Source organism: Rhodamnia argentea, chromosome 1 (assembly GCF_020921035.1).
Source record: "Rhodamnia argentea isolate NSW1041297 chromosome 1, ASM2092103v1, whole genome shotgun sequence".
NCBI classification, from domain to species: domain Eukaryota; kingdom Viridiplantae; phylum Streptophyta; class Magnoliopsida; order Myrtales; family Myrtaceae; genus Rhodamnia; species Rhodamnia argentea.
The window spans coordinates 9,250,806-9,274,974 of record NC_063150.1 but is presented as its reverse complement, the minus strand read 5'-3'; the positions used below and the strand labels follow the sequence as shown (position 1 = coordinate 9,274,974).

The following is a 24,169-nucleotide window of genomic DNA, read 5'->3' as shown; positions in this document are numbered from 1 at the left end:
AAAAAAATAATTCAAAAAATATTAAAATATTACTAAAAATAATACACGTTAGCTCCATGCCGCCGACTAACCAAAATTAATCAGATAGACTAAATTGGCACAAATGCAAAAAGTATATGATTGAATTGACAAAAGTGTAATAGGTTAAAGGCTTTTTGACAATTTTCCCACCTATATGGTTAGCGTATGATAATAATTTGGCTAAGACACATTGTGGTGCCATATATATGTTGTTTGATTCTTTGCAAGGCATCGGACTACGTAAATGAATGTTAAGGTAAATTAAATGTCCATGTCGGTGGTACAACACGTGGACGATCAGCAAGTGTGGACACTTTGAAGCTCTTACCAGTCGACACGTAACCTATTTCGGCCGAACGAAACGTGCTCTTCCTCTCTCTTTACGACATGGGGATTTGCGCTTCAATGTACGACTTCCGCAGCGTTATCTTCGATTTCAATAAGGTTAGGCACGTACCGGAGAAAACGAAAGATCGCGGGCGTAATGCCGACGGAGTTAGGTGTCGATTTTATGTTTTTGGTAGGCTATTCGAGTCATCTAGAATTGACTAATTAACAAAGATCAAGTTGCTAATCTTTGTTGACCTTTGATGTTGATTAGGGTTAGTACTTAGTAGTATTAGTAACCAATTCCATACATACCAACCAAACGGCGGGAATCGTGGGATAGTCTAATGATTCGATGGAAAAAGTCCGGTGTTGACTCCAGCTAGTTACTTGTGGATTTCCACAACGATGTTAAGGGCGTGATTAGACACTGACATTTTTATGCTTGGTGACAACTTATTAGCAAAACATGACCAAAGTTCGAAGAAGTGAGAGAGAGAGAGAGAGAGAGAGGTTCGTCCAAACCCTAACCGAACACCGAGGTCTTGCTCGGGCAACCCTCATTAGCTGCTAGCGAAGGTTGCCCAAGTGCAACCTACAAAATGATATTGCGAACATACATATTAAGTAGGAAACGTTGAAAAGAACTCTTTCAACATAACGCAATTCACAGTTTCTAGTCACGAAAAGTAATAATATCCCTACTACGACTAGGGTTTGTTTCGGTTTCGAGTACATGACCAGGGGCCTTGTCTAGGACTATGGGGTTGCAAAAAGAACTTTTTCCATGCTTCCACTATAAATAGATACATGACAAGATGTGTAGTCACTTATCCAAACTTGACGTAAATTAGACGTAAAATCAACTGACCCGAATTAGCTACCATGTTAGAAACATGATGGCCCCAGTCCGATGAGTCATATGATCGAACCAACCTTCTTGTCTTACCCCTTTTTGCGATTTTTTCTTCTCATATTTTCTTCATTTCATTCGTTGGTAGCTATAGAACACTGATAGAATCCAGGTGACATGTTCCTCAGATGAAGCAGCTAACCCATTTCCTAATTACAAGACCTTTTTAGATACCGAAATAAAACTTAAAGAGCATGGACGTTCACTCTATCTATATATACCTATGCGCGAGCGAGAGGGTGTTAATGAAATAAAATTCGAATAAGATCAATATCCACACAGTATAAAAGAAGAAAAAATGAAATTATTTGACCAATAGATGTCTTTCACATTCAACTAGAGAAATGATTAACATTTTCAAATTTTTCACGGCAGTTCCAAAAAAACGTACTTCTATATCAAAAAAACATATTCGTAAAAGCATTTGAAAAAAGAAGGTATATTGGTCAGCATTAAAAGCTTTTTCCTTAGCGAAGTCCCTTTCTACCGGGAATTCAAAAAAAAAAAAAATTTGTGCGACAATAAAATAATCAAACACTAGATTCTATAACTTGGGCTTTCTCTTGACTCTCGGGAAAATTGATAAAAAAAAAGTCCCAAACTTATTGCGTTTTTGCCGATTCGGTCTTAAACCTTTTAATTTTGTTAATTGAGTCCTAAATTTTTTCAAGTTTTGCCAATTGACTGGAATCGCTTATATGGACGCAGGCCATCCTAAAAGGTCATGGCCAGCGCTAGAGTGGACAAATTTTAAAAATATTTTGGTATTTTTTATTTTTTTTCTATTTTCCTTCTGTTCTTTTTTTCTTTTCTTTTTTCCTTTTTCCCTCGGCCTGGCCATCTTCGGGCCTCATCAATGGTTGGTGAAGGTCGCTGGCCTTGAGTGAGGGCAACCCTTCGTCAGATTGGCGAGGAAGAGGGCGACCGTTGCCCAAGGCCGACAAGGCCCGACGGTGGGAAGGAAAAAAGGGAAAATACAAAATAACAAATAAAATAAAAAAAATAAAAAAGTAAAGAAGGATGATAAAAAATTTGAAAAAATATTAAAATATTATTAAAAAATGTTCATGTCGGTGCCGATCGTGTCACGTAGGACGGATGGCGTCCACGTTAGCGATTTCTAATCAAAATTGGTTGGATGGTCTCAATTGGCAAAAACGTGCAAATATTTAGGATTCAATTTAGACCTTAGTTGGCAAAAATGTAATAGATTAAAGATTTTTTTGGACAAATTTTCTCTCCACTCTCAAAGGAAGTTTTTCCAAGCTAGGCTTGTTCTTCCGTTTCCTTAGAAGTCAATGCTATACCCTCTCTCTTTATCTCCATCTCCGTCTCTGCTGCTCCGCTTCCCATTGGCCGTGCACAATCGTGAATCGTGGAACTTTGGATCACTTTACACGTACATCTTGAGCAATGCAATTTGTGCGAATTGTTAAATTAATTCTTCAAGTCTCTAAAGCCAAAAGCTGCGCTCCACGACGTGAGCAAACCCCCGATTAGGCACCAAGATTAACCCTTTTTATTAATTAGTTTACTATAACCGAGGTGGTCGGTTTTGGGATGTTTAGCCATTCGCGAACCATTCGTTCACACATCAAGGTGTGTACTGCACGCTCTCGAACGATATTATCAACTAAAATCGACTTTTTCCCTTCACTTGATTCATCGTATAAATCAAATTCGCACATGGTATCGCAATAGATCAAGTGCATTTCAACACAACGTTTGCGTGTTACATTAGGACAAAAGAAAAATACCCAAGTTTGGTACTTAAATATCAAGACTTCCCTCGCTCATAAACGTCATGGAGTCCGTAGAGATGTTGATATTACAATTGCAATTTCTTCCTTGACTAATCTATGATTTTGTTATCATCATTTTGGGTTGTCAACGTCCAATTTGAGTTCGACCCTGAATTGTTCGTTTATTTAGCAACATCAAGTACCAAGAATTGGTGCCGGTCACGCTATGCTCTTGCATACGAATAAATTGCACACGCACCATGGTTTTTTTTCCAATCGATTGTTCAATGCTGAGAAAGACAACTAGAGAGACGAGGCATCTCCAAATTGAGCAGTATTTGAAATCCATGAATCTGCTGTTTTTTGCTATTCATTCGATGAATTCTTGATCGACACAGATGGAATGATATTTACGAATGTCTCGCAAATTTCATCTATTGATTTCCAAATACAATTTTCTACGTCCATCCAAATCAATCATCGTCTTAGTGTCATTAAACTTTTTAATAAGCAAGGTAGCGATTGATTGACTTGGCTGACATCAACATATGATACGCTCTCGAGTCTTGAGGGTGTGTTAAGTTTTTCTGTCCCCCCACGAGTGGCAAAAGCGAGATTTCAATGCATATTTGGGGGTACTTTCAAACTACAGCTCTATAAAAGTCATCTCCTTAATCAACCCAACTCTTCAGTCGGAGGGGACCAGAGCCTCGTCACTACTACTCAACCAAACAAGCAAAGAGAGAGAGAGAGAGAGAGCGCCGCCATGGACGACCTGAGCGAAGATGACATGGAACTCATTTCTCAGCTCTACCCTGGAGTGTTCACCCGATTAGCTCCTCCACAAGGTCATTACTGGCAGATTTTTCCCTTTTTTGGGTGGACGGGTAGTTATTTCTGCGCACTCATGCTGACGAGAACAACGTGGCTTTTTTGGCGCAGGGGAGAAGCTGCCGCGGCGGAGGCGGAAGAGGAGCAAAGGACCCGAGGGCGGGGGCGGCGGAGGGGAGGGACGGGGGAAGCGGAAGCTGAGCGCGGAGCAGGTGGAGCTCCTGGAGCGGAACTTCGGGGACGAGCACAAGCTGGAGGTGGAGCGGAAGGACAGGCTGGCAGCGGAGCTGGGGCTCGACCCACGGCAGGTGGCGGTGTGGTTCCAGAACAGGAGGGCCCGGTGGAAGAGCAAGAAGCTGGAGGAGGAGTACGCCAAGCTGAAGTCCGTCCACGAGACCGCCGTCGTTGAGAAATGCCGTCTTGAGTCTGAGGTCTCATCCCTCCCTCTATTCTCTTCAGTTATTCAAATCCTTTTTTTTTTTTTGCTTCCAATTTTTTCTTTTTTGCTGGTGTGTTTTTTTGACATTTTCTTTATTTTGAAACACGAGTAATATTCTAAAATTTCAACAGCGAAAATAATTATGTACTTTTAACTTATTTTTAACTGAAAACAATCGGGCCCAAAATATTTCCCCCTTTTTTTTTCCACTGTGCTCGTAAATATCATGTATCGTCAATCGGGGCATTCTAGCGCGTTGTAGATTCTTATCCAAGACTTGTATCATTTGATGATATCATGTGAATCCGATTTTTATCTGACTTGATGTCCTTTTTGGGAACGAGAAAAACGCATGATTCATAAATGAATTCTTCGACACTAAAGCACGAATCCTTCTTTCCTTCTTTTAGTTAATCAGAATTCCAGAGTGTGGAAACGAATTTTGGACAATAGATAAAAAGAAAAATGGATTAATAATAACTTACCTAAATCGTCGAGTCGGATGGATGACATGTGTACTTTGGAACTAATCCGCGTCACCAAATTTTTGCACATCCCGACACGAAATTAAATTTATAATTTTTTTTTTCAGAAATAGTTTAACTTTTGTATGGAGATTTTCTTATGTTGGATATACAAGTTTAGTTAGGTCATGACCCCCGTTCATGATTAAACCTTATTGAACTGATATCCGAGGTTCTTCCGAGTAGCAAATTGTGCTGATTAAAGTGAAGGAAAGAGAGGGGGCTAAGGCGATGCCCTAGTATTCATCGACAAGATTGAGCTCTTATTTCAGGAGTAATTAGGCATTTCATTTGTGCGGAATTAAAACCTCAAACATGGATGTGGGGTCAAAATTTTGCCGCAGTTTATGTCGAAGCCGCCTTCAAATTTATCTCGTATTTCGTAATTAATCAAGCACGCTCTCAAACTCGAAATGTCCCCCCGAGATCGTTCGACCGCACTCGACCAGACTTGTGCGGGGCCTCTCAGAAGGCCACATAGGGTCGCCCGTGAACGCCGTTTCTTTTGTTCTATCTCCGGCTCGGGATTTATGCCTCACCTAAGTATGATCTATCATGTCCTTAAGCACCCCCAAAGTATTGATGCTTGCGTTTCGTTTATTATTTGCAGGTTCTGAAGCTTAAGGAACAGCTTTCGGAGGCGGAGATGGAGATGAAGAGGCTCTCCAGCAACAGCCCGCGTTCCTCGGCCACCATCGATGCTGTGGACAATCCCTTCTGGGGAGATTCTGGAGTTGCTGAAGAATGTGATGAGCAAGATGGGTTGTATTGCACGCCACAGAATGCTTACCTCCAAGGCATGGAGTGGTTCAATCTATATGTGTAGTCACTAGTTAGTGGTTAATTACTAATTAAGCAAATTATTGCTCTAGGATGCGTGTGGATACTGACCGTCCAATGTAAAAATCTGTCTTGTGGTAATTGACTTTAGCCGTCGCGTAATATACGTAGCTGGACAAGATGATAAGCCGAACAAGGAAACTAATCTGACGCCGGATTTACATGGTTCGATCGGTAACCATCGACGATCGAATTTTGTAGAGCTTTGAACATCTCGAGTTCGTGGTGGAGTCAACTTGGGATGGAAGGAGCCCGTTGTATTGACATGATTAACTCTATTCAGTTAATTAGAGATCAAATCAGTTTGAACATTTTTTACTTTAAGTCAAAACTTTTGACCCGAGATTGTATCGTTACCCATGCCTTTCTGTTCCGCTGACATAAGAGGTCGCAGCGGGATCCAAACGGCAAATGGATCTGATGCGTCGCGGACCATTTGGGTATGCGTCGTACGAATATATTATCGTGCCGTTACAAACGATGCCCGTCGAACGTACCATGTTCGTGGAAGCATCCGAAATCAGAGTCCGTCGAACCTTTAGGCCCCAACCTATCACTGCTTCCTCACACAGCCTACCCTGTGGTCCGTCTGTTTTGCAGAAAATGAATGATTTGGAGATCATTTTTCTGGAAGTGATTGTTTGTATAGGTTAGAATGATCAATCAATGAAAAATACTTTTATTATCGACAACAATTTATGTCTAAATATAAGTCATCTTTCTTAGAAAAATATTTTTCAGATCGTTCATTTTTCGCTAAATAGATAGAGCCTAAAAAGACCGATCCCATATCAACCAAATACTATCATATTTATACAGCCGTAATCTTAACCTTTTTTTTTGTTTTTGCGCACGCAAATTTCTACGCACCGATGTTCACGAGAACAGTGGGGCTTAACGCGGAGGCAGAAGAAGAGCAAAGGACCCCGAGAGGAGGGACGGAGGGCCGGGACAGAGGGGAAGTGGAAGCTGAGCAGCGACCAAGGAGCAAGTGGGCCCTCCTTGAGTCGGAACTTCGGGGATGAGCACAAGCTCGAGTCGGAAAAGGAAGGACGAGCTGGCGGCAAGTCGCGGTATGGTTTCGGAACAGGAGGGCCCGGTGGAGGAGCAAGAAGCCGAAGGTGGAGGATACCAAGCTGAGGTCCGCCCACGAGGGCGTCGTGGGAGAAAAACGCCGTCTTGAGTCTGAGGTCTCTCATCTCTTCTGTTACCCAATCTTTTGTTTTTGTCCGCAACATTAGTCAACTTACAAAATCGCCATAGAATGGACAGTACGTGTGCTTTGGAATTATTTATGCAACCAAATTGTTTCGAATGTCAAACATCTGACAGCAGTCGTGGAAAATACTTTTTACAAAATCGCCATAGAAAGGAAAGGTGAAAGAGATTAGTAAGGAAAAAAGAGGAAAATATTTCCCCTAATTTTTTGAAAGGGTTTTCGCCATAGGTAAAAAATATTTTCCTACACTAATTTATTTTTTGCGAACCAAACGGCGGAAAATTCGAAAAATATTTTTCCGAGAGTTGTTAAATAAGCAGAGCCACCCTTTGTTTCTTGGAAAATAACTTCTTGAAAAACGTTCCAGATTTTTCAGCATTTGGATCGCGAAAAATAAGTCAGTCTAGAAAAACATTAAACTTCTTTAAAAGCGAGGAAAATATTTTCCTCTTTTTTAAAAAAAGAAGAAAATATTTTCCTTATATTTCCTTCCTCCTCTCTTTCACACTTCCTTTCTTTATAATTATTTTTTTACTTTCTTTTCTCTTTCTCTTTTTCTTTTTCTTTTGCTTCTCCTTCTCCTTCTTCTACCCGCCGCTCCTTCCTCCTTTCTCCGACACTACGTACCACATATCTCGGTGATGGTTGGCCGCTCGCCTATCGGCCATGACGCGGGCCGACGAGCTCAAGATGGAGCTTCTCCAATAAAACTCGTGCAGCACAAAATATTTTTGTGAAACTTAAGGAATCGCTAAGGAAATAATATAAATAGCACCACTCATCAGATATTGATTAAACTCAACCCCACAAAAGCACGCAGATTATGGGTGTGCAATCGGACCTGATTTACCCAAAAAATCTGATCGAACCACCCGAAAAATAGGTCGGGGAATCGATTTCTCTTCAAATTGGTTTGGCTACAATTTCTAATTTTTGGGAACCGCTTGAAACTGATCTAGTTCCCTATTCCAAGTGAAGACCCACCTGGGAACGGAAACGGTTTTGGAAGCGATTTTTAGCTATTTTTTTAAATAAAGAAACCTTAGCCTCGATTGCCTCACTTCCTTTGTTTTTAGTGTATTGTAATTTCTATTGCTCATGTTAGGGATTATTGCTTTTGGCGAATAGTTAGTTTTATTATTCAATCTTTTACTTTAAATCGTTTCAGTGCTACTCAAATTATTTTGCTGGAAAAAATGAAATTACAAAAAGAAACAAAAGAAAAATATGTTTTCGGGTAGACCTTTGAACCAGACCCAAAAAATAGTATAGGTTCCAAAACATGTTCCAAGAACAAAAGAGTAGGTTCCAAGTTCCAAAAACTAGGAATTGATTACAACAAGGTAGGTTTCGGGTTCTAGATATGGAACCTACCCATCGAGACCATGCTCACCCCAACGCAGACAGACGTAGATTCAAGTTAAAAAAAAGTGGACGGGTCTGGTTGGAATTCGACAATTGCAACCACATTAATTAAAAAATTAATTTTAAAGAAAGAATCCGACAATTGTCGCGGTCGACTTTGGCAAGCTCGTGGCTCCCTCGCCTCGGGCAAGCCTGAGACCGACCAAGCCTAGAGCTTGCTTGCGGCCCATTGCTAGACAAAACTAGAAAGGAATAAAAATAAAAATAAAAAAAATAAAAGAGAAAAAGGAAAAAAGACAAATAAATAAATATTCAATTTTAAAAAATTAAAAAATGAAAAGAAAAAAAATTATTAAAAGGAGTTCATTGAGGAAAATCAAATTTGATTTTCCATACCAAATGACGGAAAACATTTTCCGGGTCCTTTTCATAATTTAGCCAAATAATGAAAAATATTGTCATTTTCCTAGAAAGTAACTTTCCAAAAAATGTTTTCAGAAAACCTTACATTTTTCGCAAAACTCTCGCAGAAAACAACTTTCAGGGAAAGGTTTTTTGGATTTTTAGGCTTTTGGTTCGCGAAAAATAAGCTAATTTAGGAAAACATTTTTCATTCGTGGAAAAAACACTTCAAAAGTGAGGAAAATATTTTTCTTTTTTTTCAAAAGAGGAAAATATTTTCCTTATATTTCCTTCCTCCTCTTTTTCATATTTCCTTTCTTTATAATTAATTTTTTACTTTCTTTTCATTATTTATTTATTTTTAAAAAAATTCAAAATTTTATTTTTTATTTTTAAATTTTCTTTTCTTTTCTTTTCTTCTTTTTTCTCCTTTTGTTTTCTCCTTCTTCCTCCTCCTTCCTCTGCTTGTCGCTGCTTCCTCCCTCCTTCCCCGAATGCGGACCTCGGCGACGGCCGGTGACCCGATGATCTACCATGACGCGGGACGGCGAGCTCAAGGCCCCGCCGATCCCTACGATCCGGGGCTCACATGTGGCTCATATTGTTGATATAAATGAATGATTTCAAAAAATGGTGGAGCATATTGTTGATAGAAATGATTAAATGAAAAGTATTTTCATCCCCCATGAAAATGTTTAAATAGGAATTTTTTTATTGGCTAATTATTTCGAGCGATACAAGCGGTCACTTTTAGGAAAAAAGAAGAATAAAAAATTATAAAATATCATAAAACTTTGAAAAAATTGTACAATTATAAGAACTTTCATGACATTTCCAACTCCACTTGATATATTGGGTATTTTATTTACTACCAGAAGATAGGTGAAAAAGTCCTATATTTTTCATATATTCAAAATGAGTCAGTCATTTACTCATTTAAGACCCGTTAAATTGCTAGGCATTTATTTACCGGATCAGCTTAAGCCTGTTTTTAAAATTTAAGACAACTCATTAATGACCTACATCATTAGATATGGGTTTTATACCCATTTTGCCACATTTAATTACATGCCGCAAAATGCTTACCTTTTAAGGCATGGAGGGGGTTTAATCAGTGTGTAGTCACTGGTTAATTACCAGCAATTATTGCCCTAGGATGTGTGTAAATCCCCGACCGTTTATTGTAAATTTATCTCCTAATAATCGACTTTAGCTGTTGTGAAAAAAAATACGTAATCGGACAACATAATCATGTAAACGAAAAAACAAATCTGACATTCGATTAACGTATTTCATTTTTTTTAAGTAGTTGATTTCGCCAATTCTTTGCCGACCAATGAGCCCGTGCATCTCAAGATGCACCGGCTCATCTGTCATGAAAATTTGGTTGATCCGTGAGTTTAAGGCCTTATTTAAAACTAAATTGGTCACTTCATGACCTTATTTGAGGCAAAATTTACTTTGACCCTCATTTTTATTGTTATGGAAAATGTCATCACTTCATATCCTTATTGAGCTTATCCCTATTGTTAATTAATCATTAATGAATACCTAATCATGCATGATGCAAATTAGGATACCTTAACTTTTCCTTCTCTGGCTTCCCTTACAATCCCATTTATGGCTACCATACCAAATTCGACCCTTATCCTTGTATCGACCTAATATGGCAAAACAAATCCTTAAAGTCGTGCATCCAATTATTTTCCGAAAAGTTTAGTAACATCACACAAAGCAATAATCAAAATTCAAAAATAATAGTGCATGTTACCATCAAATTAAACTCTAGTTCCCCTCATTGCATCTCTATTCTATATAAGTCGCTCTCATTTCCAAAACAGCCACCATTTTTTACCTTTTTGTCTCTGCAGCAACGTAATTATGGAGCAGCGGCCTAGTGAACTCGTTCCATTGTCGGTGTTGTACCACAGGTCGTCTCGAGAAGAAGAGCTCGTCAGTCTCTCCGTAGACAACATCCGGAGAGCTCTTTTTAGATTCAGGACCGATGGAGGCAATGGCAACGGTGAGGGCGGCGCCGATGATGGTCCGGTCGAGATCGAGGAGAGCCTGCTCATCGATCTAAGCGAGGTGTATGTCGGTAAAATGATTGGAGAAGGTCATCACTCCATAGTCTTTGAAGGACTGTAGGTTCCTCGTTCTCCTTGCTCCTCTAAGTTAAAAATTGGTTCATAAACCCATTTTTAAGCTATGGTTTGGATATTCTATTTTGCTTGCTCTTGATTTCCCTCCTTCCCTCTCCCTTTTGAGAATTCGTCAATCCTATTTGGCTAGAAAGAAATCATTTTTATCTGAAACCTCGTTTTTCTTAGATCTATCCCCGACATTCTAGTGTTAAATCTTAGTTTTCATCTTTGGCATGCAAAATCAATTGATTGGATCGGCGCAGGAAAATCACATGTGAATTGTATAGTTAAAAGCTTCAGTGGGGAACCGTTTCCACGTGGACGACGATAGCAGAATTGACAGATTGAGTAATAGCCTTTTAGATACGGAGAAATCTAATTGCACTAATGGTCTGGTGGTCGGTCGTTCGTCAATCTCCCGCGGATCAGTCACCTAATACGTGGTTATAACACCGTTATTGATACGTCCAAAAGCGTGTTCCGTAACGGTCCACTCAGATTTTCGGATAACGAAAATTGAATTTGGATTGGCCATGATTGGTGCGAGGTCTTTCCAACCCCCAACAAAACAACACAACACAATGTGTTGTGAAAAGATTCACTGGGCTATCTGTTAAATTTTGAATCCCAATTTTTTTGAGATATAGATATTAAATTAAAGTTCCAATTTTTTTTTAAATATAAACATAATGCTCCGAACCCCACATTTCAGGTACGATTCCAGGTCAGTCGCAGTGAAAATCATACGGCCTTATGGAGAATCACTGACTAATGATGATTACAAAGAGAGATTCAGAAGGGAGGTAATGATTCTCTCCAGGTCCACCCACCAAAACATTGTGAAGGTATACATTCTCGATTTAGTTTAAATTGATGGCAACGTTTCTTTTCCCTACAATTAAATCAAGTTTATACTTCGTTCCTTTGAGTACGAGCACATTCATTTTCATTTTATGTCGAATTTTCGAAGAATATTCGGCATTATATATACACAATGCCCGTCGTCGTTGGCCTCAATTTGATATAAAATATCATGCATAATACCATCGTTCTTTGAATGGCAAGTCTCGGTCTTGAAACTTATGGCATAAACATCTTCAATACAATCAACCTGTAATTGATAGACAAGGTCGTGTGATTAGTACTTAGGCTGATGCTATTAATCGTGTTAGCTTTGGTATGGAAGGTATGCATGAATGTAGGTAGTAATGCACATAATTTCTCTCTAGATCTAGCTACTGTCGAAGCTCCATATGTAAATGCATACGACTTTAGTCTTAGTGTAGGCGTAGGCGAGCTTGTAGCAATTGCCAAGACTTCTCTAAAATTCAACTTTCGATGTAAATCTACATTCTTTTTGAGTTCCTAATTAAACCAAAATATTGAGAATGCTAGTGATTTAACTCTCTCTTTTTTTGTCCCTATTTTCTTTGTTTATTGGAACACAAGTTTGTGGGGGCTAGAGCGGAACCAGTGATGCTGATTGTGACTGAGCTGATGAGAGATGGCAATCTCCACAAGCATCTGACCAGCATTCGGCCCCAGCTTCTGGATCTGAAGCTCTCCATTGGCTTCGCACTCGACATTGCTGGAGCCATGGAGTATCTGCATGCTAACAACATCATCCACCGAGACCTCAAGCCAAGTACGTGATGTATCATTTCATTCTTTTTTTCTGCTACTTCCATCTGGTGTTCTTTCGCATTCGTGTTTCAAACTTCAGTGAGACCCTTTGGCAATCGCTCTAGGACCACCCCGGGTTTGTTGCCAGCATGGCTTAGGGTTCGAACACATGCCGCGATTTATATCTAATGTCGCTAAGGTTTTACATCGAATGGTTCATATTCGGTAGATATATTTGTATCATATACCCTTGCCGACACAGTTTAGGATTTGAATGCATGCCGTGATTTGTTACTACTACCGTTAGGATTTTACCTCGAATGGATTATAGTAGATAGATATAGATGGATTCTGAGAATTTACATCATATCCCCTTGCCGATTCGGTGTAGGGCATGTTATTACTACTGTCATTAGGGTTTTACCTCGAATGGATCATATTAAGTAGACATAAATGGATTCTAAGAATTTATATCATATACCCATGCCGATACAGTTTAGGGTTTGAATACATGCCACGATTTATTACTAATGTCGTTAGGGCTTTACCTCAAACGGATCATATCAAGTAGATATAGATGGATTCTGAGAATTTATATTATATACCCTTGCCAAACTGATACTGCCTAGGCAATCTGCTCCTGACGGAGGACAAGAAGCATCTTAAGCTGGCAGATTTTGGGCTTGCTAGAGAAGTATCCACTGAAATGACCGGTGAAATGGGCACTTATAGGTGGATGGCCCCAGAGGTATATATACTTCAAATTATTTTTCAATACCAATTTATTGATTGATGCCAGCTCTTTTAATTAGAAAAATATCAGCTAATTCAGTCTTTCATTTTATGTTCTTGTCCTCTTTTTCTCTTTTGGGTCTTCTCTATGAGTTCAGCTGTACAGCATTGAACCATGCCCTAGGGGAACAAGGAGGCACTATGATCACAAGGTGGATGTCTTCAGCTTCTCCCTGATTCTGTGGGAGCTGCTCACCAACACGACCCCATTCCAGGGGAGGAGCCATGTACTCGCGGCCTACGACACATGCCGAGTACGTATCACACTTTTGAATTCTCACTTGAGGAACCGTCCGTCCCGACTTAGGGCAAAAAAATTCTTCGAGCCCCGCGACGGTAATTTTCTTGAAGGGTCGGTAATTCCTAAGATGTACGTTTTTTTGTTTCAGAGCATTAGGCCCAGTGTGGAGTCCATTCCCCGGGAGATCATCCCTCTACTGCAGTCCTGCTGGGCGCACGACCCGAGCTGCCGCCCCGAGTTCACGGAAGTAACGGGCTTTCTCTCTGGCGTCCTCGACAAACTGGTGAGCCGAGCCGAGGCGGGGGCAGGACTGGCCAAGGAAGCCGACGAGGATGTCGAGAAGGCGATGATTGTGGAGGCGCCCAAGGAGGGCAAGCAAAAGAAGAGCGGCGGCTTCTTGCCGACCGTTCGCGACTGCTTGTATTATGCCTGCTCGTGCAAAGTGGCTAAGTGAGTGCTTTTGCCTCTGCGCTCCGCACAGAAACTCTGTGCAGAGAGAGAGACATCATCTTCTTCTTCTTCTTTTTAAGTTCTTGCTCGTGGATTGGATTAGCCGACTGATTTCGATCCTACATAAAATCGCTGAAGTTTGACTATTGTGTGTTTGACTTTGACTTTGCGTTTTTTTTTGGCGGGTGAGTCAAACTTTGACTTTGGCTTCTTTTTTTTGGGTTTGATTGGTACTTCCATCTGCATGTTTCGTACAGGGGTTGGCTTTGCTTATAAATATTCTGAGCTTGCTTTTACTGTCGTCGGTAGTATTTGATTATGTCTCTTTATGTTCTTTAACAAAAATCTATCTTAGAAGCATATTGTGTTGACACCTAATTTTAGCGGTCCCGTATTTTATTTCCTTTATCAAATAGAATATGTCTAATTAGTAAGTATGCATTTTTTTCTTATCTAATTGTGAAATAAAAAAAATAATAAAAAGAAGCAAATAAAAAAAAATTTTGCGTCGGGCCCTTCTTTCTACCATTCTGCCCATTCCCTTTTATTTTCTATCCCAGCCAAAATGGTCTCCCTCTCTCTCTTTTAGCCCAACTACCCTTTATTTCTTATTTCTTCTTCAAAGGCCCAAGCCTACCTTATCTCTCTTTTTCTTCTACAAGCTAGCCCCACCCACTCACGTCACTCCCTCACGTGCACTCATATTCTGCACACTATCACGTCACTCACACTTTCACCGCACAATTCACATGGCCTTTCACCAACCCACGTCTCCATCAGCCGAATTTTACTCTCGTCCACATATGGAAGCTTGGGGAAGGAGGCAGCAGCAGAATATAAGGGAGGAGAGGATGGCTGGCTAAGGGTTCGGCGCTAAAAAGAAAGAGAAGCTTAGGCGCAAGGAAAAAAAAAGGAAGGGGAAGCGATCTAGTTGCCGCCCGCCGTTTATCGGCGACCGTTTGACAGTGATCGAGCCCATTCAGGTTGGTTTTTGTCTGGTTTACCTTGGTTGGCTCGGTTCTCATTCTTGAAGGCTCGCCGGGCCGGGACCGATAGTTTCTTTGGCCCGGCGAGTCGTTCATGTAGCTATTAAGACTTCTAGTCAGTGCTGCATATTCATTTTGTCGATTTAATGGTTCGAGTTATCTTCATTTGCGTTTGCCGAAGTCTCGTGTCCCTCCCCATGTAAAAAAAAAAAAAAACTGTTTGTTCAAACTGAAAGCCTTAAGTTTAAATGGTGACTTACTCTCTGCATGTGGTACTTGAATTGGCAAATGAAGAAGTGTCAAAGACAGAAGAAACGTGAACTGGACCCTGAAAAGAGAGGAGAAACTTTTACAAAAAAAAAAATGCAATAAAAATGTGCGCAGTGGCGACGCGCATGTAAGTGAAGGCGGAGCACAAGCGGGTCATGGCGGTGAACCAAGCGGCACCAGTGTTTGCGCGTGATGTCCGGAAATAACTGTGAGTTTGGTTTGAAGGCGACGCGAGTCCGAACGAAGGCGACGCGAGTCCGAGCTTAGGCGACGCGAGTCCGAACGATGGCGACGCGAGTCCGAACGAAGGCGACGCGAGTCCGAGCTTAGGCGACGCGAGTCCGAAAGAAGGCGACGCGAGTCCGAGCTTAGGCGACGCGAGTCCGAGCTTAGGCGACGCGATTCCGAACGAAGGCGACGCGAGTCCGAACTTAGGCGACGCGGGCGAGCGAAGACCAGCGGCGTCGAGGCTTGGTCACGGCCGTAGACGAAGCCGGTGTCGCGGTACACGTTGCAGACGCAACGAAGAGGACGGTGAACAGTGAAAATGGGGGGCTGGTTCACGTTTTTGTTGGCCATTTCTGATCGGACGGGCTGAGGAAAAAAAGAAGAAGAGGAGAATGGGCTGGCATGAAAGAAAAAGAAAAGGAAGGTTGGGCTGGCGTAGAATGAAGAAAAGGAAGGTTGGGCTGGCGTGGAATGAAGAAGTGAAGGTTGGGCTGGCGTGGGGAAATGAAAGGGATTTGGGCCTGTTTTATTTCCTAGCTAGACTCGGGCCCAAGTTGAAGGCCGAAGAAGTGGAGGTCGGGCTGGCTGAGAAGAAAAAGAGAAGGGGCTGGGCCTGTGCCGGAGTCGGGCCCGAAGTGAAGAGAAAAAGAATAGGAGATTGGGAGAGTGGGCCTGAGCTTCTTTTTTGCAATTAGGCCCGGTTCGGGTCCTCTCTCCCGGGCCCGAACGGGTCCAACGGCCTGATCCAGGCCCGGGTCCGAGAACCCGACCCGGGCCCGGTTCCCTCTAATAAAATATTAATAAAATAAATAAAAAATAAAAAATTCAAAAAATAAATAAAAATTCAAAAAAATCATAAAAATTTCAGAAAATTAGAAAAATGCTTTCTTTGACCTTTTTACCCCTAATTTGAATTTTCATGCCTAAAATTGGCGTTGATTGAAGACCGATGTCCAATCCGGCCTGATAATCGTTGTAATTCGACCTTCGCGTCGAAATTATTTGTTTAAATATCGTCATCATAGATTTGGTCTGCATGTGCTTATCCCGATCTTTATTTGGCATATTTACCTGATTAAGTGTTTACAATATTGTCTTTTGAAAAATCGTCTGTTAATCGCTTTCCCTATATGCTAGGTTAAGGATAAATAGGTAATTGCACGAAATGATGGAAAAACATTATGCATGATCATTTAGTACTTGTTAGATACCTGGTGAGTTTAAAATGATATGCAGAATGTGTGATCACCTTAAGAAATATCAACTAGTTAGGTACCGAAAGGGCGCTAATTATCTAGTTAGCGTAAACAAGTCCCCGAACCTAGAAGCTCCGGTTGCGTAGGAATTGAGATAACCCTCCCGCGTCTCGATTGGTTTCTAGCCGACCCCAATAGGCTAGTGGCGACTCTTAATAACACTTTAATTTGCTAATCAATAAAAAGAAATCCAATGTCACGCGAGGTAGGACTTGGGAGAGTCCACGCCATTGACCTATGGCAATACCTTTAAACCCCGCCGGACCCTCCGCGGGAGGCCGAAGGCGAGGTCGCGACATATTGCATGGTATAAATTAGTAGCTTAGTTAAATAAATCGCTTTACAATCATTTTTTATTGATTTGCCTTGCTTTAGAATTAAGTTTGGCAAATTCTTATACGGTGTTTTGATGAAATTTTACAGTTTTTTAGTAAATTCAAAATAAGATTTGTCGGAATTTCTATTCCTTTCCACTCTATTATTACTTAAACTATCCTTTCATCCCATTTCGTCTCGTTTCAATTTTATTTCCTCCATCTTTTTTGTTCCGCGACACCGAACATACCCTTAATGTTTTAGAAATTTAGTTAATAATGAATAGCTTTTGCAGCAAAAGAAAAAAAGGTTTTCTAACAAAGTTCGCCATCCATATTCTCTTATTTTGCAAAGACATCGCTTAAATTTTGGGGATATGTTCACCACAAGTCCTAAAACTTGTCACTTTAGTGTGATTGAGTCCTAAAATTTGCAAAAAGTTTAATCGAGTCCTAAAACTTGTCAAATTGATAAAATCAAGTCCTTCCATTAACACCGTCAAATATTTTAACGGAAAACGTGGCAAATCCACTTGACTCATTAATCCACGTCGGCAAAAAGACGTCGTATTGCGTGCGTTTGTTTTTCCCGTCCAAAACCCAAACGACGTTGCCTCTATTCTTCATTATGCATTGTCTATTTCAAAACACTGAACCCAAAAACTCTTCCACCCCTTCGACGATCTAGCGTTCCGTGAAAGCATCTCGGTCGCGGATCGAGCATCGACGACGACGACGACGATGGTGAGGGTCTCCAATCGTCTGTCCTCTTCGCCGTCTCCATACATTTAAACCCTAAAGCCCCAAATCAAGCTAATTTGGTGTCCCGTTGGAGTCCTTGCGGCGGTGAGCCCTAAAAAGTTCCTCATCCTCGAACGAAGGCGAGGGCGCTTGTGTCGAATTCAATGCCATTGAGATTGGAGTCCAGCTCAAGTCGTCAGATTCAACGTCGCTAAGCTAGGATTCTGCTCGAAAACCTAAAGCCCCGCACCACTATCTCCGAGCACGTATGACCTTTTGATCTTCTCCGGCCTTTTCCTTTGCCCTACTTTCTTTCTTATATATGTATATGCAATTATTTTTTGTGGAGGCCCCGACGGATGTCGAAATATTTGTTTCTGATTAAGGATTGCCCCGCATAAGTGTTAATATGAGTATGGACTGATTTCCCCTGTTCTTTTTTGCTCTTTTCTGCAAAGTTTCTTATTCAACTGCTTCTCTATTTTCTTGATTACACTCTACTAATTTCTCGTGTTCTTTTCTGCTAAAGTTTCTTATTGAACCACTTCTCTCTCTAGATTACACTCTTATGGGCAACTGTAGTTTTTGATGTCATGTTATAGTCCTAAGATGACGATGCCTTTTTCTTTTTTTTTTCTTTTCTTTTTTGCAAATTTGATTGGCTCTTTCAATTGCTCGAAAGAGTATAAGCAAAAGTAGTCATTTGGTGTATGAAAAGTGAAAATCTCATTGTTGTATGCGACGCATCTATACCTATGATCTAGTGGCTGAGATAGATGTTAGGATAAGTGCATCTATCAAAATCTACAAGATTTGCTTTTGTTCTTTAAAAAAGAAATCAACAAATCACTTTTTACAAGTCTCTGGAGTTCTTGGTTCCCACTTGTCTTTTAATCTAAATTGCATTTGATTCTTGTTCATTTTATTGCATATCAAATATCTTACTTCAATCCTTACAAAAAATATATATCTTACTTCAATGGATCTTGTGCCAAGCGAGTGGTAGAGTAGTCCATTGATTGCATTTGATTCAGGTTAGTTTTCAAGTCGGTAGAAATGATCTCAAGACTGTGATATTATTGCATAATTTGCATAGACGTTCTATGGTAACGTTCTATGTTACACGGACACGCGACACGATACACGACAAGACACGACACGACACGCCGACACGTGAATTCTCAAAAAATAGAAAATTCCGACACACTGGGACACGTTGTATATTATATGCATATTTTTATATATACATGATAAATTATTATTTTTATAATTTCAACGATAATACATCATGATGCCGAAACTATTATTAATCTCCTCCTTAGAAAGGTCTCACAAAATATATCATGTGTAGGCAAAGCAAAACCATACCTTGCGATCAAGAAATATATCATGTGAAGAATTCAACTACATTTCATTTCAATAATCCATAAAACTTGGAGGGGAAAAAAAAAAAGTAATCCACAATCTACATTCCACCTTAAATTTAACATTTAACCATAGGTGGAAAACAAAAAACAAATCCCATTTCACCATAAAAAATAACAAGAAGTCATGGATCTACATTATCCGCTCCTCCCGATAAAAGAACGGACTCTATATCGGGCTCATCAAGTGAAAGACTTGCAACTTCAAACACCCCAACATCTTGAAACATGTCAAATGCATCTCCGCCAATATCCCACATCTTGGTCTATTCTTCTAAATATTGTGAGTCTTTTCTTTATAGAAGACAAAGGTTGCTATGAATGAAAACCAAATCTTCTACACGTCTTGGAGTCACCCTATGTCTTCTCGCCGATTGGAAAAAGGAGTAGGTACTCCAGTTCCTCTCGGCACAAGATGAAGAAGAAGGTTGTGCAAGAAGCTTGAAGGCTATTTTTTGAAGCATAGATGCACAGGCACCATGTTTAACCCACCACATCTTAGGGTCCATAAAATACCGATCTCGAGTGGAATGAGGGTCTTGAAAACGCCTATTATTTCACGCAAAATCTGCATACTCCACACTCACCTTGCAGAGCCCATCCTCATTAGGAAAGTATTTCCTAAGACATTTCTTTCTTTCTTCATTGATCTCATAATCCATGTGTGGAGAAACTTGAGTAGAATCTTTATCGAGCCATTGATCATTATAGTACCTTATTTAACAAAACATAAATAAGTAAGAGGAACATTATATCAATATGTCAAAGAAACAATAACCAATATAATATAAGTTTAGAACTTACTTAGGATTCAAGGCATGTGCCAAGCAATGAAGTGGAGTGTTGTTCCTAGTCCAACGATCCACAGGAATTGTATGAACCACCTCATAAAACATAGACTCCTCATCTAGCGTTTTCACTTCATGCATATATATAACTTTCTTCACTTTTTCAATCATCAAATCCCACATGTCATAAACCAAGTGAAGACAAGGCTTGTCGGTGTCGCAAACTCTAAGCATGTCATAAATAGAAGCCGTGAAGGAAAGTATGTAATCTATCGAATCTCACCAAAGATCATCCAACACTTTTTACTTGACAAACTTAGCCCTCCCTTGATTATCATCTCGATAAGTACTCCATTTCTCACAAATAACCATGCTTTGAAGACCATTTTTTATCAACTTAAATCTCTTAAGCATCACAATCATCGATGCAAAATGAGTATTCGCCACGGAAAGCAACTTTAAGTAAAAAAATTGTATATTGCCGGTCTCATCGAATGGTTCATGATCAAATTTTTTTTTTGCATAACATCATCAACAATCTTTGTAATCCAATTACAATCCTCGTATGCTACTTCATTGGCCTTCACATTCTTTGCAGCATAAACGTTCTTCAAAGCTAGATGAAGCATGTGCACCACACAAGGCATCCAAACAATTGATGGAAATTCTTGTTCAATGAGTTGTCCCGTGTCCTTACAATTTGAAGCATTGTCCGTAATAACTTGGACCACATTCTCATGTCTAACTTCAATGATTACTTCTTTCAATAAGTTGAAAATGAAATGCATGTCATTCCTTTCATTCGAATAATCAACCAATTTTATAAACATAGGATTTCCATCCGACACCGCCATAAAGTTAACAAGTGGCGTCCTTTGTGAGTCATTACATCCATCACTCACGATACTTACACCCTTATCCTTCCACATTTTTTTAATAGGTGTACATAAGCTCTCAATATTTGCCTTCTTTTTTTGCAATAAAGTAGTCCTCAACAAATTAAATTTCGGTGGTACATATCCCGTAATGTTGTGATTAGCGGTATAAGTGAAAGCTTCATGAAAGTAAAGGTTATTTGCTAGGTTAAATGGCAAGCCCGCCGAATAGAACATCCTAGCAATCAAATGATCTAAATGCTCCCGTTGAGACATGTTGAATGTTTTCTCAATTGGTCCTCCACTCCCACTTCCACTTCCCATTCTCTTTTTCTTAGAGTTAAAGGATGAATCCATTTGCACACTATTACAACTAGAAGGTGGCAAAGGCACATTTCTGAGAGCATTACTCTATAATCTATCATTGACCTCCCTATCTAATTTTTCTATCTCCAAAAGATCTTGTTTTTCTACTTTTCCGCATTTTGCAATCCCTCTTCCACTTATCATCAACAAATGAGCCCTAATTCTCGTGTAAGAACTCTTAAAATCTTTTTCACAAAAATTGCATTTCCAAGAACAATTCCCCCTGCATCTCCATGATTAGCCAACTTAGTAATATACCTCCACAATTGTTTATTTAAATCTTCATTGCTATTGCTGTCCATGCTTGATAAGTTAATATCACTCTACAAAAATGCAATTACAAGGACTATAAATTTCAACATACAACTACACAAGTTCTGTCCAGCATCCATTTTCTTAAGCGGAATGCTAGTAATCCAAAATAAACCGAGCTACACAAACAATGAAGAATTATAGTACCAACTACCAAGCAACGCAACGAGAAAATCATGCGGAATCAAATCTCAGTAAAATTGCCACATGCGGCACAAGAACGTTTGAGGAAACCACTAAAGTTATTTAAATGTAGGAAACTGTATAAAAAACAATTCAAGAAATGGTGGAATCAAAAAAGTATAGAACAGAGGAGGGGGAGTAGAGGAATGATGAGCGTACGTGATTCGCAGAGAAGGGGGAGAGTGATATCAACTCAGACAAATCTAACGGTTTTGAGCCTACTCGAACGACTCCAATTGGTTATCCGGAACTAATTCTTCCTCAATTCACATCGTCACTTATACTTTCATGTCCAAGATTCACCTCACATCAACTGGACCAATTCTCAAGTTAGAGCCTTACATCATCTCAACTTCGGGGTTCCCGGTCGCCTTCCATCTCTCAACCACTTAAGGTCGCTAGTTATCACTTGACTCACCTCTCATCTCGGATTCACTATATAACCTATTGCTATGTACACGAGTAATACACGATGCCTTCAAAGCCCCTAGGCCGACCATCTTCCCTTCCCTTAAGTCTCTCGGGCGACCATACCCTCGGCCACCGGATCCGGAGGTGCGTGCAGAGGAGGAGGAGCAGAGGAGTGATACCTTGAGGCGGCGCGGCGAGAGCAAAGGTGCGAACAGAGGTTGACAATCGAGGGGGCGAGTTGAAGCCGACGATGGAAGCCGAAGTCAAGATGGGAGCCGGCGACGACGGCGAGTCGCAAAAGGCGGACAAAAGGCCGGTCGACACTCAATTGCGAGAGGGAGAGGGAGAGAGGTGAGTTGCGACCGAGAGGGATGTGAGTTAGAAATTAGGTCAAAATTGGGCATTTTGTATATTTTAAGGCTGGACATGCGAGTCCATATAGTTGATTGCAAAGTGGGACTCGGACACGCGTTGACCGTGTGTCCGAGAAGAGTTCGATGGTGTCCGGACGTGTCGGACACGGAAAAAAAAAAATCAAAACCGTGAGTCTGTGTAACATAGGTAACATTAATGAATTATATGTTTTGCTTAAAATAATTTTCAATGAAATAACCCGCCTCTATTGTTCCGCATTGTAAATTTTGCTGGTTTGCAGCCCATAAATGCTTTCTTAATATGGCGACAAGAAGAATGAGGGCACCAACATCTAAATCAAGTGTTGCAACTCTTAATGAAATGGAGTTGGCGCTAACCTGCTATTACGGTATTCGATCACCAATTCTTACCGCAAAAATAAGAAAAAATGTTGGAAGAAGGTTTCATGGATGTGCTAAGTTTGATGGTCCGGATTGCTGCAATTTATTCGTGTGGGTTGACCCAAAGATACCGAATGGAGCGAGGGACATGATAGTTCACGTCCTTGAAAGAAATCAAGCACTATGTGAATCAAGCCAATTGAGGTGCGACGAGGTTGATGTGAGCTCACTAATAGCTGAAGTGAAGACGATAAGGGCGGAAAATAGACGTTTAAAGGAGGGGTTTACGCGAGTGAAGCAAGAAAATACGCTATATCAATTGGCATTTTTTTCTATGCATATGCCGTATCATTATATCGGTTGTATGTAATGTGAAAGTTAGTGGGAAGTTTGTAAGTCTTCCATAGTGTCATGTTTCTAAGTTTGTAAGATTGATTGTGGGTAATAAAGATGAATGTGTACTTCTTTGTTATTTATAATCGAGACGAAGTGTTCCTCTCTTTTGTCAAGTGACTATAGTCGGATCAAATTTATCCTTAGTTTTAACCATTCCCATATAAAGAAATGGAACCAATAAGTTCAAACATAGTATTCATCTATAAAAAAAAAACCTAGTCGTAGTATCCATCGTTTTTTTTTTTTTCGTGGTTAAAACATACTATTTTATGTTCATCTGAAACAAAAGGAAATGTTTTCTATCAAACATAGTATCCATCTTTCTATTTTTTTATAATCAAAACATACGATTTTATGTTCACTTGAAACAAAAGGAGATGCTTTCTATCAAACATAGTATCCACACTAAAAAAAAAAAATGGCCATAGTATCCATTTTTTTTGTCAAAACATACGATTTTATGTTCACCTGAAACAAAAGGAGATGCTTTCTATCAAATATGGTATCCAAAGTTTCCAAAATTAGGATTTTCAATGTAATAGAATTTTTTGGGGATGAAATACAAGCCTCTTTCAAATACACCTTACAAAGCCTCAGCCAAAACACTGTGATGGCTACATGCCATTTAAAAGAAAATAAGAGCCGCCTAAAGTGCAAAATACAAAAAAAAAAAAAAATCAGCTCATAACTCGACATCGAAATAACTATGTTCGGCAAAACATCAATCCAAGTCTATGATCTCTAGTGGTCCAACCGATCCGGCGTTCACTTGATTCACTTGGTTCGTCTTTGTATACAGTGTACCTCCCGTGACACTTTTACAAGCGGGCTTTGGAGGTGCTGTTGTAGCATGAGATTACTAAGGTTGGTAACACGCTTGGAATTGTGATAGTGACTTTAGCTTTATAGCAACATGCTTTCGAGGAATTCTTAACGGCTGAGGCTTAGAACTCTTTTCGGATTGTGACGGTGCTTCAGAACTCGTCCGGGG

General features: G+C 40.1%; 2 protein-coding genes across 3 annotated transcripts; both read left to right on the top strand.

The window, feature by feature from the left end:
* Positions 1–840: 840 nt before the first annotated feature.
* On the top strand, positions 841–5,948 carry LOC115740194 (homeobox-leucine zipper protein ATHB-40). Of its 2 annotated transcripts, XM_048281197.1 has the most exons (4): positions 841–861; positions 3,745–3,851; positions 3,946–4,265; positions 5,408–5,948. In XM_048281197.1, exons 2-4 carry the CDS (start codon positions 3,770–3,772, stop codon positions 5,621–5,623), a joined length of 618 nt encoding a protein of 205 aa, XP_048137154.1. In that variant the 5' UTR covers positions 841–861; positions 3,745–3,769; the 3' UTR covers positions 5,624–5,948. The 2 variants fall into 2 exon arrangements, with proteins under 2 accessions (XP_048137154.1, XP_048137150.1); XM_048281193.1 differs by lacking the exon at positions 841–861 and having other exon boundaries at positions 3,709–3,851.
* A 4,556-nt stretch (positions 5,949–10,504) lies between these two features.
* Positions 10,505–13,877, top strand: LOC115740299 (serine/threonine/tyrosine-protein kinase HT1-like). The gene is made up of 6 exons (XM_030673779.1): positions 10,505–10,767; positions 11,480–11,612; positions 12,217–12,412; positions 13,020–13,138; positions 13,281–13,436; positions 13,572–13,877. The coding sequence occupies exons 1-6, from the start codon at positions 10,505–10,507 to the stop codon at positions 13,875–13,877; spliced, it is 1,173 nt and encodes a 390-aa protein (XP_030529639.1).
* The last annotated feature ends 10,292 nt before the right edge of the window (positions 13,878–24,169 follow it).